Source organism: Crocodylus porosus, unplaced genomic scaffold (assembly GCF_001723895.1).
Source record: "Crocodylus porosus isolate Cpor-Errol unplaced genomic scaffold, CroPor_comp1, whole genome shotgun sequence".
Classification (NCBI taxonomy): domain Eukaryota; kingdom Metazoa; phylum Chordata; order Crocodylia; family Crocodylidae; genus Crocodylus; species Crocodylus porosus.
In genome coordinates, this window is record NW_017728918.1 from 18,467,885 (window position 1) to 18,488,313 (window position 20,429).

General features: G+C 40.9%; 1 protein-coding gene across 1 annotated transcript in view; it reads right to left on the reverse strand.

Annotated features, from left to right (window-relative positions):
- Nucleotides 1-302: 302 nt before the first annotated feature.
- The window catches only part of KCNS3 (potassium voltage-gated channel modifier subfamily S member 3), a 30,396-nt gene continuing 10,269 nt past the window's right edge, over nt 303-20,429 (reverse strand). Inside the window, exon 3 of the mRNA XM_019537365.1 lies at nt 303-975. Within this exon, the coding sequence (XP_019392910.1) occupies nt 938-975 (38 nt within the window). The 3' untranslated portion in view covers nt 303-937. The remainder of the gene's footprint in view (nt 976-20,429) is intronic.

Sequence of the window (20,429 nt, forward strand, 5' to 3'; positions counted from 1 at the left end):
GTGGAACATTGCTCTAGTGGATAACTAATAAAAGTTGTAATATCTTCTTACTTCAAATTTGGTCACAACTGAAAAGAATGGGACACACCCAATTAAGTGACAATGAAAAATTATCTCTATCTTAGACCAACCACTGAGGTCCCAAGTTGTATTAAGACTATATGTGAGCATTTGCAGTTATAAGGCTCTCAGGACTTGGACCTACCAGCATATTGCTATCTGTTATATTATTTAAATGAACCAGACTACCCAGTGAAGTGAAAGACTGAGATTTCAAAGAAAATACAGAAACACACCAAAGAAAATATGCAATGTCAAAATTTTATTGGTGTTGAGGTAGCCTGCCTTATTGTGAAACAGTCAGCTGAGATATTTGCACAGTTTGCCTAGGGAAAATGTTCATTTATATGGAGATTTTACAATATAAGAGCAAAGGGACAGCAAGCAATATTAACTACACATTACAATATATTATTATACAATGGCAGCAGTAAATGATAATTATGACATGAAGCAGTCCACAGAATTGCAAAGTACCTGAAAAGCTTGACTGCATGATTACTGTGATACATGAGTAGACCATGAAAATTCATGAAAGGAGGTGGCTAGAGAAAAAGGAAAAAGAAAAAAAAGTGTAGTTTTATGGAGAGATCTTCCTGGCAAATAAAAAGTAATGGTATCAGTAGGGAATGGGGGACTGTTATTAAATGAAATGGGTGCTGATATTAAGCTCTATTAGTGTATGTATAATGGGATCAAATCTGTCAATACTGCCCTCTTATGCCACTTACTGCTTGTGATTTTCTCCATTAGAGCTGTGTCAGACAGTTCTTTTAACCAGTTTGAATAGCTGGGTGCTGCTGTATCTCTTCAGGATTTAAGGAAGATTCTTTTTGACTGTTTAGGGCCATCAGTAACCAGTAGAGTACAGGTCCAGTCATAGACGGGTCTTCAAAGAGACTAAAGATGCACGTTCTATATGAAGGGAGACAAACACATTTTTAATAAAGAATCTGGATTTCTACAAGTTAAACCCCAGAGTTTCTCACTGTTCCACAACGTATTGGAGGAAATGAGTAAAAAATAACAAAAGACAGAAAATGTTTAGCTTTCCATGCGTTTTCAAGTAAGGGAAATGGTGCACTTAGTGCGGAACCTGTCAATTTAGTAAAATTAGCACCCAAAGTATCTAAGCAGTAGAACAAAAGGATGCAATTATAGTTGGCTGCAGGACAAGAACGCACAATTGTTTTTCAATTTTTCTGTGTGTTAAGAAAGCAGCTGCAATTTTTTTTGCTGCCAGTGCATTTTGTTGTGCAGAAGCTGAAATGAGTTGTGCTAAATGAGCCATTACAAGGCTTTTATATATATAACTAAAGTTGAGGATGTGGGTACATGTCATAGGCCAGAAAGAACACAGCAAAAGCTGATGACTAACCTGCATGCACATGCATTTCTTGTGCAAAGCCCCCCTGTGTGCAAGGAGTTTTGCACACAGGTATGTCATAATAGTTCATTTGCACTTGCAAAACGCAGATGTTTGTACATAAAAACAATTGTAATGACCAACTTCTGCAGGCGCAACTGCCAGGCCCCAGTTGTAAATTTAGCTGTAGCTTTTGGTAAACAGTAACTAGTATGCAGCTGCACTGAAGCTAATTCTGAAATATTCAAGGGGAAAAGTATAAGGAATCAGCAAATTCCCAAGGCCTGCAGTTAGATTACAGCACCAAAAGTTGTGCTGTACACTCACTCAAACTACAACTTCAGAAACTGACACAGAAATCTCCCCAAAATTGCAGCCATTACTCACTGCACCTAAACTAAGATTAGCACAAAAAATAGACTTTCCTGCTATTTCAAATATATTGCTGATCTTTGCAAAAATGAGGAAATTCTGGGATCAAACCAAAGTGGAAGGAAAAAGTGGCTTAGCCAAAGTTTTTCAGATCTTGTAAGGTCATCCCTTCCCTAGTAAGTGCTATCCTGTACTGAACTTGAAAGATAATGGAAGGATAACTAGTAGGTGAAAATCTCAGGGAATGCTTTAAAAGTTTAGATGTAGCCAAGGGCTTTTGTGCATTGGTTCTCAGAAGGATCTGCAAGAAATGGGACCTTCAGTCTACTTGTGGACAAGACCAGTTTTTCAAACACAGTTAAGGAAGATGCCTGTGTGCTGAATGTACAAAATCCCATAACCACCCAAACAAATCAGGTAAGAAACTGTTTACCAGAGAGACAGTAGGTAGCTTGCAAGAGCAGATTTAGGACTTTTATCTGCATCAGTTGCAAGTACTTTCTTTTTTTGTTATTGCCACTTACTATTTAAAAATGCATACATTTTAAAGTGGTCATAGAATCATAGAAATGTGGGGCCAGAAGGTCCCTAATCCAACCCCCTGCCTGAGGCAAGATCATTTCCACCCAAACTATCCCATCCAAATCCTTGACTAAACTGTTACCAAAACTACACAAATCAACCCTAAGGCATAGCACCCTAACCTGCCACAGATAGAGTGGTGGCCAATGTCCTGCTGCTGCAAGTGCTGTTAAACACTTGCAGCAGTCTAGCAGAAGAAAGCAAAGCCTAGATATACTGCCCTCCATGCAGTTTTGAAGACAGAACAATTAGTGAAATACTCATGACATACAATTGACAAGGAACTGTTTACTCAATATACCAGAATAACTGAACCCTTAAAGCTAAATCTGCAGCTTATTTTTAAGACTTCTGCTCTCTTGCCTCATTGACCACTATATACCATAATGCTGATCAATTATAGCAATGTTTGATGTAATAGTAAAATCAAAGTTTTAAGACACATTCCTCTAAAAAAAAAAAAAAAAAAAACCTCCAGAAAAGGGAAGACGCAATCTCGTTGGAAATCACATTCATAGAAAAAATCATTTCTGGAAACTTTTTAATAGTTGAAAATGAAAGCTCTGCAGCTAACATGGTACCTAAGACATTGCTCCGCAACCAGTCAGTGGCCTGTAGCAACTATTCTGAGCAAGTAGTGCTGTCGGCAGTTATTTCCCTGACAACCTGAAGAAATGTGAATCGGTGGAAAGCAAAGTTTCCTAGAATGATAAGCAACATCAGACTGGATGGTGGGGGCAATACGTTGCCTACAAGGCAAGGACTGGACAAGTGCCCAAGGAAAGTCCAGAAATGGCCTTGGGCACCATTGCGCAGTGTAAGACATATAACATAGTTTGAGATGTATTTGTGCAGTATGAGCTATTACTAACCCTCAAATTATATAAAGTTACTTATTTTATTGAATGTAGGGATACACACTGACTTTGTAAAATCAATTCAGGGCAGGTAGTATATGATCTGATTTACAATAATATCCCTTTTCTGTACCTAGAGAGATCTTGGCAAAACTCAGTGCTGAGCGGTGATATTTTTCTGTAAAAATCTTTGCTGGAGCTGGTAAAAAGCCCAGATGCCACGGAAAAAGCAAAGACACTTAAGTATTTGTTATTAAAGCAATTATTTCCTCTTCCATGTATTTCCCCAAGCCGCTAGTCGCCTGAAACCTCTTGAAGAAACAGCAGAGATTCCTAGATTTAAAGCCAGTAGGAACCAAAATGATCCAGTCTGGCCTCCTGCATAGCTCAAGCCATGAGTGAACTATTCTTCTCTACTGGGCACTTCTACACATGCACTTAACTACAGTGTAGACTAATTAGCTGCAGAGAAAATCATCACAATCTACATGTGTGACACTATTAGGCTGCAGTAAACTAATTAACACCACCCATAAGATAGTACCATCTCTGACAGTGCTATCTTATGCTGGGGTAATTAACTACAATTAAACACATGTAAACACCGACCTTGGCTGTAAATTGTACCCAGTCAGTAGGAGGCCAGATTCCTGCCTGCTGCTTAGCCACGTAACTCCACACTTTTAGCACCCTCATGCCCCAGCCAGCCCCAATGCAACCATCCAGAGCCTGGGGCTCATCATCCCCGGTCCCCCAGTCCTGGCATAAGATGCTCCACCCCAGCTCAGATGGCTACTGTCCTGGGCACACGTATAAATTCTGCACTCAGGAGTAGTTTACTCTGGCTCAAACTGCTCCAGAGCTTATTGCTTTAAATTAATTGTACATGTGAATGAATGCTATCAAGCCCAATACTTTGCAATGGAATTGCAACACCTTTTCCATTGATTCTCAGTGTAATGATGAATTATATTACTTCCACTGGTAAAATGTGACATGGTTAATTACTCCTAGCTATACCTGTAGATCAACAAACAATGAATTCATTACTGAGTAGTTCATAGGTCTCATAACTTCTCTGCTTTCTTCCTCCCTACAGAGTCTGGAAGAACCTCAAATTGTGGAGATATTTAAACAAGGTTTTGCATTCATCACTGTTAAATACAGTATTTGATATCTACATTAATGAACTATATCTGGACTACTCTCTCAGTTAATGTGCGCAGGCTCCCAGCCAATACATTAAGGTATTTCACTTGTTTAAATGCAAGCTGGCTGTTTTCAGCTGCATCTCCTCTTTTGAATCTGAGATATGCAGTGGCTCAAGTTTATTGATTGCATGGGGCAGAATACGAGGAGAAAACAGAAGAGTTCAGAGGTTTCACCTTGTCACATTTCATATTATGATTAACACAACATGAATTTCTGGATCCTCTGTGAACAACTGTTCATTCTGAGTCCCATCCAGCTCTGGTTGCAGCCCTTGATGTCAGCATAACTTGGTTTGAACTTGCTATGCATTGCATGAGAATACCCACATTTACTACTACCAATTAAGTTACAGCAGTGGGAACAAGTGAACTCCATCCCAGTGCCTTCAAAATTAATTCAGACTCTGACTGACAGGCGTCTTTTTAGAGTTCTAAATAGAAGTGCTTGCAAACACAACTTAGTTTAAATGTCCTATACATTCCCAGGAAAAGTTAAAATCATGAAGGTCAATGAGAAAGGCTGCCAGATCCAAATTGCCTCCTCTCAACTGCCTCCTAATTTTTATACTATTATGTACTTGATTTAAAAAGTTCCTGCAAAGAATGGCAAGTACTGGACATAAAAGAGAGATTCAGTGACAAAATCTGTAATGAAATATATGTTCAGAGCTCAGGAGGTAAACTTATGCATACAAATAGGAGTTCACAAAAGCAAGCATGTTTCTCTCTTGTAATCTCTAGCTGTGTCATCTGGAGATTTACACCAGAGCTTCAGTAGCAGTAGGTGGGAGATTTTTTGTTTGCTGTTTTTAATTATTATTAGGTATGAGGTTGCATAAAACTGTAAATAGAATTTGAAGCGAGAAATCCATTCCTGCCTATTAAAAATGGGGCAAATCAGTTTGAAACAAGGAGATGGTTTCCTGTCAATGGTTCAGAGACTAAAAGTAAATGGGAATTTCTAGCTGTTATCTAAATCTGGAACTCAGTCTAGCCAAAAGAAGTTTCCATCCCATAGGGTTTCAAGAATATTCACCATCAGAGAGCAGGAAAGGAAAAAAATCTGTAGACATCTCTGTCCCAAGGGTGAATCACAGCACTGTTCAGCTGAGTTGCTATATAGGAAATTAAGTTCTTGAAACAAAATCAGGGTCCCCGATGAAAAAGGTAGCTCCCAGGTGAGAAACACACTGGAGCTATGATTTCCAAGTCAAAAAAGACAAATAACCCCTTTCCTATAATCACCATCTTCGGCATACAGAGGGCAGGACCCTCCCCTGTGTTTCTACAAGAAGCTGAGACCATAATGATCTGGAACCCAGAATAATTTCAAAACAATCCTAGTGGTATCTCCACTCCTGCAGAAGGAAGATGACCCAGTGGGCCACAGCTCAGAAAGCATGGCTATTTAGACTAAGGGCTGGTGAGTTAAAAGAGTCCTTTCCTCCTGTCGCTCCTCCTTCCCTCCCCAGAAGATTCTTAATAACCTGAGCAAGGCCAGTAGCAGCAAAGCAGAGTCCTGTAGCATCAGTGGCAAAAGACCAAGACAGCTCTAGACAGGTTCCAGCCAAAGGAATTATTGCACATTTATTCTCTGGCTATGGAATAAGTTAGCCCAGAATGCCACTGAGTTCCAAAAAACATCTCCCATTGCAAAGGACTAACAGAGAACAGGCATTTGCATCCAACACAGCCTTTTAGCATAGCAGAGATCTGGGGTATGGACAAACTAGTGAATCTACTACCGGGACTTTCAGCCTTCCACCCACATAAGGAATTCAAGGAATTATCTTCATGAGAACAACTCTTCAGCCCCACATAAACTGTGTTATTTGCCCTGACCCTGCACACATGCCCAGTCGGGCAAATCAGACTGGATGCAGGGCTCTAGCTTTGTCTTATAACTGAAGAGATCCAAGACTTTCAACCTCTCACCTCATTCAGTAAGAAGTATCCAGTTCCACATGAGAATAAGGGAGAAAAATAATAATAGAGGTCTCATCAGAATAACAGAGCATTGCTGTATAAAAACATGAATAATTAAAATCTTGTGCAAGTCCCTTTCACGTTCACATGCATACCACATATTAGCAGGGATGGCTCGCGTTCTGCGCCATGTGAAACTGAGCATGCTTAAGCCCCTATCCAGCTTGACCCTCCAAATTAAATAACTGTTCTTTCTAGGAGAGAGAGCATCAGAAATCTCAGTAGAAGCCCATAATTACCTTCCATTAGCACACTTCTGTGGGAATTAAAACAAATTTGTTGAAGTGTATCTCCTCTCTGGAGTGACAGGATTGAAAATGGCACTTCTGTGGATTAATAGGAACATGCCTGTTTTTGCAGAATTTAAGAGCACACAACAATGAAGTCCTGTGTCCAGTTCTGGGTGCCGCACTTCACGAAAGACGTGGAGAACCTGGAGAGGGTCCAGAGAAGGGCCACAAGAATGATTAAGGGCCTGGAGGACAAACCTTATAAGGAAAGACTAAACGATCTGGAACTGTCCAGCCTGGGGAAAAGAAGAGTGAGGGGGTGGCCATCTATAAGTATGTAAGGGGTGAATGTCAGAAGCTGGGGAAAATAAACCTGTTCACTATGGTGCCCCAAGGGAGGACAAGGGGCAAAGGCCATAAACTGTTACAGGATGGTTTCAGGTTGGATGTAAGGAAGAACTTCTTTACAGTAAGGGTGACCAGAATCTCAAACAGACTTCCTGAAGAGACTTCCCAGGCTTGGAAGTTTTCAAGAGGAGACTTGACAGAGACCTTGTTGGGATCATTTGATCTCAGTAGTATCCCAGAGATCTATGATCTTTTGAGCCCTTCCTGCCCTTAATTTCTATGATATGATGTTATGGTAATGTTCCACCCCTTACATTTTCTTAAAACTTATGGACTCTTCCTTTTGGTAGAGGAGATGCATTTGGAAATTTCACACTTGTTGCTTCTTAGATGTCTCAAAAACACTATTCCTTTGCTTGGTTATTATAAGCTGCCCATTATGCATTTATTAGCCGTCTGGGCCATCTGCCAATTACTCACAGCTCTTACCACTCATCTTCTTCAACACATCATCCATCCTCTTCCACCTCCATCTTTCCCTCCTTTTTTTTTGTTTTTATCCATTTTCCCCTCATTGTAAGCACTACATCTCTGCAATTCCTGCTACCTTCCCAACCATACTCCCCAATCTTCCCCCCCGTACAAATTTAGATCTTGCACCCACCCATTACCATCAGTTGCCTTCCTTTTACCTCAATGACTCCATCTTATCTGGTCTCCTACTTCCCCATAAACATCTTCTCATCCTTTCCTGTATACTTCTTGACCTTTTACAGCAGTATATGCATGTGCCTTGGCTGGGAGCCTTCTCCAACCTGCTGTTGTTTGCATGCCCCAAATGCAAGACCATACTGGTGTGGCTGCTTTGGAGTTATCCCAAGTGGCCACTCTCAGCCAAGCTGGAGACAGAAGGGCACAGTTATGTCCTTGAGCAGCCCACGTCTTTCTGGGTTTGCCACATTCAAGAGAGCGAGGAAAGCTGGTTTGGGACTGTCCTGACTATTAGGGGAGGGGATTTTGTTGAGTGCAGGAGAACTGGTGCAGCAGTGCAGACACAGCCTGACCGGTGTAGGCTCACCCAAGACCTAGAGGCTCCCACCGCAGGAAGTGGGGACAGAGATCCCTTGTCAGCCTTACTCGCCCTTTTCCATGGGAAACACTTCTGCTGAAACAGCTACCAGGTTACCCTGTCACAGCTGCCACCAAATTGTATGTGGAACAACATCGTAAATGGAACAACACCGTAAAAGTCTTAATTCTGTGGCAGGGTTAACACAGCAGCTGTTGACTGCACAGCAGAGGGAGGGGAAGTGAGGCTCTGCAAGGGACTCCAGGCACTCATCTGTGCTGCTGCATCCTGGCATGCCTGGGTGAGCCCATGCCACATACAGTTCCCCCCTATCACTCTGCCACCCCCTATAGTCATCCCTGGAGTCACCCCCACTGAGTTATGCTACTGCTCACTCTTCTCTGGTTCTTTCCCCTTGCAATGTATGGACACTGTATTTTTCCTACCATTAATACAAATATCCTTTATTCCACTTGCCTTTCTGAATATGATCTCATCTCCATTTTATTCCTAGGCTGTCTGACAATTGTAGTCTGCAGTTCCTCTTTCAAAGCCATCCTCCATTGTCTGCAATCCAGCTTCTGCCTGTTCGCACTCTGCTGAAACCACTCCTATCAAAATCTCTACTGGACCTCTTCCTAATTATAATTTATCTTCCTTGACCTCTCAGTCACCTTTAATACTGTCAACCAAGGTCTTGGTCTTATAATCTTGTTCTCTCTTCATTTTCCTACTAACCCCTATTGCTCATTCAGTTTGTTCTCCAGAGAACACACCTCATCTCCTCCCTAGATAACCTTCCCTATTACCTGCCCATTTCTGTGGGGCTTCCACAAAGCGCTGTCCTCAGTCCCCTCTTTCTCACTCTCAATACTCTATACTGGATCATCTCACTAATACTCTGTTGCAGAGAGGTACAGTCTCCTCTTCTTTCTCTGCTTGTGATAGACATGATTAACACAATTTGTTGGCCTACACTTTCAAGGCCCTTGACAGACTACTCACACTTTACCTTTCATTTCTCATTCAGCATCTAGTTTTCATTTCTAAACTAGCCCATAATTCATATCCAAAATAATCTAACATCTCTATGACATCTCCATATCTGCTCAAGCTCAACATGTCTAAGACAGTGCTGGCTGGGCATGTTGGTACCACTGCACCAGGATGTTTACAGGCATCTCTCACCAACCTGCTCCTGCTTATACTCTCTAAGTTTGGAAATGTATCAAGTGCTGTTCTCAAGTATGTCATGAACGGAAGTCTTGAGAGCAGACACAAAGGGGCACCCTGAAGCAACTTCAGTGATGTTTGCATGTGCCAGACATGGAAATACAGGTATAGATTGGCAGGGGATGCTTATGTCTATCCTAGATGCAGCACACTGCTATTAGGGGAATAGATACCCCCAGCCCTCCCTTTCCAGTCATTGAAAACAGAAATATCCCTCCTGTCTCTCTCTCAGAGCCCATACACTGGATGTCACCTTGAACTCTAATTCCTCAGTTCCAAGATATGCCTAAATCTTTTAGATTCTTTCTGTATAGCATCTCTGCCCATCCACCACGCTAAAGCCTTTTCTTCCCTCCAGGCTCTCAATCTTGCATTTTGATTCCTGCAATATTCATTTCTTTAGTCTCAATAAATCCAATCTTGCCTCTCATGCCTGGTCAGAACACTGCTGAAAAATTCATTTCCACAGACTATTGCTTTCAGCACCTTCACTTCTCTTTGCACCCTCCACAATCTCCTCTTCTTTATCAGCTTGTGATTTACATGATAAACACAAGTTGTTGGTCTTCTTTTTCAAGGCCCTTGACAGACTACTCACACTTTACCTATAATTTCTCATTCAGTATCTATGGTTTTAGTTTCCAGTTGGCCTGCAATGTTAGCTTCCATTACTTTTTCAAACATTCACCTTTCTGCTTTCTTCTTGCTGTCCCTTCATACTGAGGAATCCCTAGAAACAGCTATGAACCCTACTCACTTCTCCTTCAGAAATGTTCTCAGAAATCTACTCTGTCATAATGCTCACAAAACAGTTGGCAACACTTGATCTGCTGGCATGCTGAGATTTACAAAGGCTGTCATATCATTTTACCCTGCCAGCCCTCTTTCTGCACCTTGTCGTATACCACCGTCTGTTGTCTTACACCTAGATTTTAAGCCGTTTGGGATAGAGCTAACATTTTATTCCTTGTTAGTATAGTTTAACAAAATGGGCTCCAGGTCCATAACTAGGGATTCTGGATACTAAAGTAACACAAATAATAACTTATTTGAATCAACATTGCAAACTGCAGCCTATTGAAAAAATGGTGCTCAGATACCCTCATGACTTGAGGCCACAGAAGTACATCCATTGAGAGATATCCTATGCCTCTTTTCTTTATCTACATACACTGTGGCTATATATTGAGTAGATGTAAATAAATATAGGCATTTTCAAATGTTGAAGACATAACAGCAACTACTAAATTCAGATATTGGCATGCATGTTTCTTGGTGAACCTTTCCAGTTAAATTGTGCAACCCTTATGTACGCTGGATGAGCACTTGTGAGTGAGCAGTCTGATTTAACCCAATGGATTCAATATAAAAAAATGCGAGTAAGGGATACACTGTTTAAACATACATAAATGAACAAGTAGGCCCAAGAATCATTATTTGATTTTACATAGTAACACTTCCATTTTTACTTTGTAGAAATAAAACTTAAAGAACAAGAAAGTAAAAGTAAAATACCTACACTTAAGGTCAGACCACAGTAATGTATACTTAATTTGAACTCACAAAGATATTTAAAGTTGCATAATGGTCTGTGATAATATAATAAATAAAAAACAAAATAAAAAGTGTTAAGATTTAAATGAAGAAAGTCAACATTCTGTAGACCTAAATCTAAGAAAAGGCAGGAATTTAGATATGAAAAAATATCTCTGGTTATAAGTAGTATTATTAGTTAACACATTGTACTGTATTATTGATTTGCTTCACTTAAACATTTATAAGAAATCAAATTCCACATTAACAATAAATGCAATTTAAATCAACCTGAAAAAGAAGATGACTTATTAATTAGCTATTGTACTGAATTTAAACCACATCTAAATCTGAAATGTAGGGGACAATTGCTTCAAAGCATGAGTACAACAAGGCTTGGTACTGAAAAGCCACGTCCAGACATGCAGGGGTGTGTGCTTGCAGTGGCACAAATTGCACAGTGCACAGCCCTGCACGTGCACTTCATTGCAGGACTATTTGTCTCACAATGGGCAAATTGTCCTTTCCCAGCCCCTCCCAGCTCTTCAGCCAGGGAGAGCTGAAGACTGAGGCCAGAGAGTCTTACCTGGTGGCCTGGAGCAGCAGGGGCAAATGGTGAGGCAGCATGGAGGCTTGGGCAGCAGCCGGAGCATTGGTTGGATGGCCCAGCTTCTGTGTGTGTTGGCACAGGCTTGCTGTGCGTTTTTTGTGCTGAGTTTTGTTCTGTTTCTTTTTTTGCTACCAGGAAATCCCGGCAGTAAATTCTGGCCCCGCACTGCAAATCTGCAGTGCAGGGCACATTTTAATGGTCACCATGTGTGGTCTGCAGTGCCCCAAACAGGTCTGAAGTGCCACAAACTGCACACCCCTACATGTCTGGGCACAGCTAAAAAGGACAAAAGAATGCAGCTCTTGAGGCTTCTGCCAGTATGCCCAATTTTGCAAGCACTTACTTTCAAAAATAGTCTTCTCTGGCACATGTAGTTTTACTGACTTCAATGGGACCACACAACACAGTAACTCCTGCAGTAGCAAGACTCATATTTTATAAATATCGAATACAAAATTATAGCCAAGAGTCTAGTAACAAGTTTAAATGTTATTGTACTAATAATTATTCATGAAAATCAAGTAACTTTTGAATATAGGAGACATACCATCTGTTAATTTATCATTAGATGCAAATTAAGCATCAGATGTCTCGGTCTGTTGACAGTACTCAGATTTGGCCGCTCTCTCTCATTTGGTAATATCTAGTTCTTCTTCTGCATCAGAACTAACTCTCAGATAAATTTCATCACCATTTTATCTGGAATGTCTTTTATATGGAAGAAGGGTCATTTCCAAACTGCCCTTTTTCTCATTATAATTTCCCTCTCAAACGATCATTTGATTTAATGCACGGCCACAGGTGGCGGAGAGTGGAATGACCTTTGGGGAAGTTTATCTGTGAAATAAGCAAGGGTAATTCTAACAAATAAGCAGTCACATACTAAACAGCAGCAGCAGCACCAGGATGAGCAAATGGAAATGGTTTCCCTCCATCTTTCGACACACAGATAAGATAGTTATGGAAGGCGATCATCCTCGACTGCGAGGGATTGCAGAAGAGACAAATTAATAGAGATCCATATAAATTACACTAAAAATCCATGATGCTCAATAAAGAATTAGATTCAGCCTAAACAATTGTAGACATTTGATTTGAGACAGTAATAGGCAAAAGTTCTCAGACAATTCAGAAGCCTTAATGTTTCAAGTAAGAAAAATGAAGCACTCGATCACCAGCCACTTCTGAAAAAGTAGACATTATATATGCAGACACATATCTGAAGTTTATAGTTAACTTGCCCATTTAAATTAATTTAATAAATGATCCTTATAGTATATGCTTTCTGGTGAAGTTGAGTGAAATGTTTCAAAGCATGCTTCAAAACATGGCTGCTTTACTATAATGTCAAACTTTAGGAAAATGTCATTGAAAAACCTGCTAAGGAATGAATTTGAGTCTAGTTCTGAGTAAATCTGGACAAGCCATGAAGTTCAAAATGGATAAATAGGTTGCACAATCTTCTTCAAAATGAAACCACAGAGTTTCACACAGCTCCACTTCCTCCATGATTAATTGGTATTTCAGAACAGCCAAAAGGGCAGATACAAATGACCTCCAGAAATATCCAAGCTCATAAGAAGATACAATCTCAGATAAATACAATCTCTAAATTATGCATCCAGAAGCAAAATAACTTTAAAAGTCAGTCAATGCAACTCCCTCCAAAGTGAATGATATGCTGAGTCTGCTTAGTGTACATTAAGACCTAATGGTGGTATTTTCCCTCAACTCAGCACCTACGCTGCATTTTCTTAAATGATACGAAGATGTAAAGCATTATGTGACCTAGAGATTTCTGAAGCACAAATTAGTGTCAGCTTTCATCTGAAGCAATGGATAAAAGCTGGCTACATTCCAGTAATTCTGAGAGGAAGACGCTAATCGCATTTCAAACACAAGTATAGTGTCTAAATTAGCCTCCAGATGTGACAATTAGCAAAGTGTACAATTATACATCACTACCAACAGAAAACCAACATGATAAATATCTACTAATAAATATGAGTACCAACCAGACCAAAGGCATAGCTCATTGCTTCAGACATCCTAAATGAAGTTGTTGCAGATAGTGCCCTTAATATGGCAAGTAGCCCACAGGTATACAGAAAGAAAAATGCTTAATAAGATCCAGAAACAAGCAGCAGCACTCACTAACTGGACTGATACACCTTTTCAGTTACAATATTGCTCCACAGGATCTCAATTAACACTCCCCCCATCAAGTTGCTAGGGCCCCTGACAGACATTACACTTAAGATGTGATTAACTGGTAGCTCAGTATCATAATCAACCCAAACTTACAATGATTTGTGAGTGCATTGCAGACAGATCTTCCTCCAATCAGTAACTGTTTGGCACTAGGTTTTTGGACAGAGACGTTCAGGAGAAAGGTGATTTCCATGTTGTTCCCTGTGAACAAAAGTCCTAGTCTGAGCAATGATATTCACTCTTCAGTTTCTCTATCATGTGGTTCCTTCATGCCATGATTTAAGATACAGCAGTCATCTGCCATGAGGAAGCTTCCATGGCTATTACCCATACTGGGAATATCTGCCAATCATTTCAGTATCAGAACTATCACAGCCTATTTTTTAGATGAGAGAATGTATTATCCCAGTTACAAATGTGCTGTTAAAAATCCACCAAAAAGGTAGAAAATGAAAATTTATTCCAAGTGGGCCATTAAGCAGCCTTACTGTCCTGAACAAACCTGAGCAACCCAGTCATCTAAGTATACTAGGCTGCATCTCATTATTCATCCACTGTTTTTCACCATACACTGAAACCATAAGCTCCTTCCAGTATGAAATGCCTTTTGTCACACATGCAGACATGGCATGAGGAGACCCTGATTGAGGCCTGATTGGGCAAATCTTCATGAAAGTCTTTGAAGCTACAACAATGTCAGCTAATAGAGAATCAGTACAGGTAGCCACCACAGGAAAAATACTTAGTTATCATCTGTCTCCTGAGCTTCCCTGTCCATTTTTGTAATTGGTGAGCAAGAATCTAGTGCCAAATCATTACTGATTGGAGGGAGATCTATCTACAATGCACTCACAACTCATTTTAAGTTTGGGTTGAGTTAAACGTTAAGCTAATCCAACATTTCCCCCGCCCAATATGTAGGTTCAGCAAACAAAATCTATTACTTGCCCACCTCTATAGTCAATAACTATGACAGCATAGCATGGGATGGTGATTTTCTTGCTAACGCTAATAATTCTCATCTTTCACATTTTTTTCTTTAGACATTTCATCACGAGTGGCTCACTGTCATCTTACACTACTTGACTAAACTTAAATTTATAATCTTTCCTCCCAAGCCCTCTACACTGCTTCAGTTCACACAGTTAACAGCACTACCAACATCCCTGATATCCAGGTTATAACTTGTAGGTGATTCATCACTTTCTAGCCCATCAGGGCTCCACTGTGGTAGGCAATGTACAAAGACGTTGTTGAGATACCTTTTAAAACCTTCAGAGCAGTAACTCCATAGAGAACACAGAGAAAGGATGCATGGGAAACCAAGAAGAGAAATTCGTAGCTCAGGTCACACAAAGAATCAGCAGTCATGCCAAGAACAGAGCCCAACTCTCTTTGTTTTCAAGACAAGTGCTCCCCACCCCAGAATAGCTACAATCTGTTCGCCTTCAATCTGGTCCTGTGAATTCAGTCTCACTATCATAGGAGTCAGCAAGAATTTTTGCCTTAGTAAACAGAAACAGGACTGGACCCGAGTACTTTTGGGTAATAGTGCTACCATTCCAGGCCATAGCAAAAAGCTTAGGTGTGCACTCCCCTGGCATTGACATGCCTTCACATCTACTAACAGTGCCAAAGACGTGCTTTAATTAAGATGTGGAACTGTCAGAGGACTGATTAAAGTGACTTGTGTTCTCCACTGTGAGTTTATTCTGATCTTGAACTCCTTTTTCAGCTACATTTTTGACTACTTAATTAACAATCGATTCATAAGCTCATTTGCCAAGAAAAAAAGGTAGTCTCATCTTCACAAAGGTGGATACAGAAAATACTCAGGAAGCAATTTTTCCTGTCTCATTTTTAAGTTTTGTTTGGTTGGTTTGAGTTTTTTTCCCCGGGGGCAGGGGGAGGGCAATTTAGTCTTCTAGAGATCACTTGGGCAATTATAGAAAATAAGGCATCCATAGTATTATTGCCTCCACATTGTAACCCCCTTTTCTTCTTTTCATTTAAGTCAGAAAAAGTCTCACGTATTTCTAACTGTCTCTCCATTTACAACAACCTACATAAAAATAAAGACAATTCAAATGTCTTTGCTGCCTAAGCATAGGTTCCAGTCACGTGGGGAAGTCCCTGATGTTTTAAAGATACTTAAAGCTCCCTGGGAGCAAAGTTACAAATGTTGAACATACACGCCCTTCTGCCACCAACTAAATGGGTAAGAGAACAGCTAGGACTACATGGGGATATAGGCTGTTATAAGCCTATAAAAAGGGAAAGCAGACAATTCTGTGGTTGATTAAGCTCTTTCACGTGCTAGCAGATACAAGATCATAAAGGTCAGAAACATACTAGGATGATGATCTGACCTATTGCCCCTGCCAGTGCAAGACTTCAGGGCTTCGCTCGGGGTAGTATTACTTGACACAAGTGAAGACATTTACATCTAGGAAAGCAATTCTTTTTCTTGTAAGGATTTCCTTCCATAACAGTGGAGGATAGTCAGGACTGCAGCCAGAATGGTAAGGTCTGGGACACGATTTCAAACAAAGGCCTTCTACAGTCAGACTCCTTGCAGTGGAGCATCCTCTGTTGCTCCTCAGTCATCCCTCCAACTTCCCTCCCTCTCCAAGTAACCCTGAAGTTCACCCCATTACTGCATTAGTCTTTCTTTCTCCAGTCACCCAGACTGACACCCACACTCAGCCACCCATCGCCAGGCACCATTCACCAACTTCTTGCTCCAGCCGTACCCCTGGAATTAAGAATCTGGAGCCCTAACAAGTTTCTGCTGGTAAAACCACGGCAAGAGGAGTTCCACAACTTGAAAACACAATTGCTGGTGCCTGAGGAAGAGGTGAGATCAGGGCACCTTGCGCTACAGCACTCAGCAGAGTAGCAAATAGGGTAGGGACAGAAATTACACATCAGTCAGTAAGTGACTGAAAACCAATTTAAATTTGTAGCACAACAGAAGTTCAGTGCACACAAACCACTTTCAAAATGGCTAAAACTGGTTTAATATAATCTGGATGGATGTAGTATCAGAATTAACTGATTTAGGTTAAACTGGTTTATTGAACTTCTCTCCCAGATCCCCTCCAGATTCAAGTTAACTCTCAAACCCCAAAATCCCAAGATGATTTCCACCTCCCCCACAACTCCCTGCTCCCCACCCCCACATACAGTGGGTAGACTATTCTTGGTCCAAGCTGTCTGCTGCAGCAGAGCAGGGAGGCATGCTCTAGTCCCCACCACCACCACCACCTTCTGGCCTGGCTCACTGCAGGCATGTGGCTGCATTTCCAGAATCAAAGTGACTATCTGTTCACTTGCTTATCAGTTCAACTTACACAGCTTGGACTGACCAATGAAAACTGAACTGATTCAGGCTCGAGCTTTCTGACCATCTGTATTTAGCTCTAGAGTCAGGTGAAATAATTACAGGCAGCACCAAGACTTGGCAAATGCCCCCCAATGAAGCCCAATCCAACTACTCTGGTAGAGTCCCTCCCTCATAAGGGCTTCAGGACAGCATAGGTCAAAAATTAAATCTGTGGAACTTCAGAGAGTTTGTGACTGATTTTAAATGAAAGTTGGGAAAGAGTAACTCCTGTTACTTCTGCATCCTTGCTCTGCACTGGGGAATAGACAGTGTCTACAGATCTACTGACCTTCCTCCCACTTCCTCCCTAGATACCTTTGCTCCATCCTCAAATACCTCCTAGATTTGGTGGAGGGAACTAAGAAGGGTTGTTTCCCTACTGAAGGATGAAAAGGTGTTGAGATGCAACTGTTACTGCCACGTCATTCTGATGTGATACACGTGTAGCAAAACTCCTCTGATTTTAACCCTGCTTTGTTCAGGATCAAAGTTAGATTGATTTTGCTCTCACCTGTATTGCTACAGGATCTTGCATTTGCAACAGGTCATAACAGCTGATGCAGGCTCCTGTGTAGCAGTTCCTGCTCCCCTTTTACAGTGGGTAAACGGTACATTTGTCCATACCCCCAGAATATACAATAGCTCTGTGGCATGTAGAGTACATGGTCTGCACCTGCAATTCCAGCATGCTGCGTTTCTGCTTTACAGCAATTCCTTGACTGGTCCATAATGCCTCCCTTCCCCCACAGTGACTCTCACCCCACTAAAATATCACCAGTGCAGTATGTTGCAGCCAGCACTGCCCTCCTCCCCCTCCAACCCTGACACTCCCCTATACCAGAACGGTTTGCTTAGCTGGCTCTCCGCCCACGAGGAATTCCCTCCAAACAGGAGAATCCTTGACTACCCCTGGCCTTCCAGCCCTCTTGCAACAGTGCCACATCAGAGAACAAAATCTCACCCTGGCTCTTTAAACCATGTTTTTTGCCCTTGTGCCAATTAATTAAATCCCTGCAGGGCTTTGTTTTCAAAAGCCACTTGCACTGTGTTAATTATTATTAGCAGAATTTCTTTAAAATATTAACTAACCTGCAGCTTTTCAACAGCCAACAATATGCAAAAAGCAGGCTAGCGAAAATAGAAACTTTAGACATTTTGCTCAAAGCTTTCGTGGCAAAAAAAAGCTGCAATCACAACCTAGTGCTCACAATGCAATTTATAATAGAGCCACTTTGTATGCATTGCACACCCATATAATGCAGCAGTTCCTGTACGAATGCCAGGATGGTAGATTAGCAGAGGCTATCTTTGGTGCCAGATTTCTTTAAAGCTAAACAACTACATTTCGACAACATCTTAGCAGAACATATCACAATATCAAAGGACTCAGACTTTTATTAATGAGCGAGCATAAAAGGCTAAATGGAAAACACTACTCCCCAAAACTAACTAGAAGAAAACCAAATTCCAGACTGAATCTTTTGCATTAACTATGCATGCTCCTGAACCCAGAGAACTGCAGTTCTTACTCCCTTTTCCCATTATGCTGTGGATTCATAATAAACAAGTTCTACAAGATTCAATCAATCTAAATCAAACCAGAACCATCTCCCCACAGCCAGGACTAACCCACAAAATAGTCCAGTTACAGGAGAATGAAATCCACATTGCTTCTGAAAATGCAGTCTGAGTTGGAATTAAATTTTGAGTGCAAGAGCTTAGACAAGAAGCAAATTTTAAGAAATAAAGAATAAATGGGTATCTTCACTGCTACTGGGATAGGTTTACCTTTGTTCCAGCAACATGGAAAGCATTTGGGCTGGTTTCTGGGAATGGAAACATTTTATAATGGTTAAATTATGCTTATGTATAAAAATTGAGTGGCTAAATATGATCTGCAGGGTGGGAGCATGGCCTTAGGTTACTTCAGCAAGATTAGGCAAGAAAACCTTGTTTCTAACTAGGAAGAAATTGCACGAGGCGAGAGGCTGGTTCTGCCATATCACAGAAAGCTTCCCAAGTGGGGGTGGCATTTTCAGATCTGTAAAGGTGCCCTTGGCTTGCTCAGGAGACTGAGTGGCATTGTTGGGTTGACTTAGTATTAATTACATAGTGCATCTGGAAGGCAAGTCTACCTAAATATATTTGTAATAAAAGCACAACTTCCAGTCTTGATGCTGAGCTAGTAAGATCTCTTGGAGATCCATGCTACAAGTTCCTGATTTACTTACAATCACTAATTACAGATCTCATGTCCTTCCCAATCAGTGAATCATCATAATCACAGAAAGACTGCCCAGTTTAGTTAGAACAGTTCCAAAGATACTGCACGCTTGCTGAAAAGTTACAATTCATTAAAAGTACTGCTGCTAGTGAAATAGTACATTCTGTATAGATTTCAGAGAGGCTTCATCTTTTCAGGACACTAGATACAGCTACTAATGTGCAATACACAATAATGGCCTCAATCTGGCACTGGACACAGAGACAGCTAATAGAGAGAGCCTAGGATACGCCAAAAAAAAGATTTACTGCAGCTTCCATCATGATCTAGCTAGCTGCCATGTGCCACTACTGGGTCTGCTAAGGAAAAGCAGTATCTTACCCTGATATCATGTACTAATGTATATTAAGTATAATCTTTTGCTTTTGGTAGTAAGGTTCACTCCTTGTTTGTGTTTTGCAGGAAAAGGATAAGCTGGTTCTAAGTTTTGTGGTCCTGAAACCATGTAATATGTGCATCCATCATAAACATTCTTGCAGCATTTAAAAATACCAAAACTCAAGCATGTTCCAGTCATGGTTGATTTAAACAAGCCAATCCATTCCTCAGGTGCATGAAATCAAACAGCCATCGCTTCACATTAAAGAACCTAGGACAGTCCACCTCCACTGCCCCTGGGAACAATCCTGAACTCAGCACTCAGACAGTGCAGACTTTGGGACCATTTTTCAAACTTGAAAATGTTTATATTAAACTGGGAAAAAATGCTGGGAAATTGCCTACATTATGAGTGAGGATCCAAATAGTTCAACTGAAAGTGAAGCTGTTAAAAGTTTGAAATGTTTCCCTGCAGATTTATCCCCAAGATAGTGGTCTGGCTTTCACAGCTCCTCGAGAACTCTGCAAAATATCAGTTGTGTCCTGCAAGGCTATGACAATACACATGACACCACTCTGGGTTTAAATTATGACTCTTACTATTTTTTCCTTCTGATTCAATTGCCCATTAATCTTTCCATGAGAAATACAGAGAACTGGACTCTATGGTCGACAAGATCCCTTCCAGTCCCATGTTCCTTCTTGATTTGTAAGCCAATGTAAAAACTAGCATGAAAACACCTTGCTTCCACAGCAGCAACCAAAATGCACAGT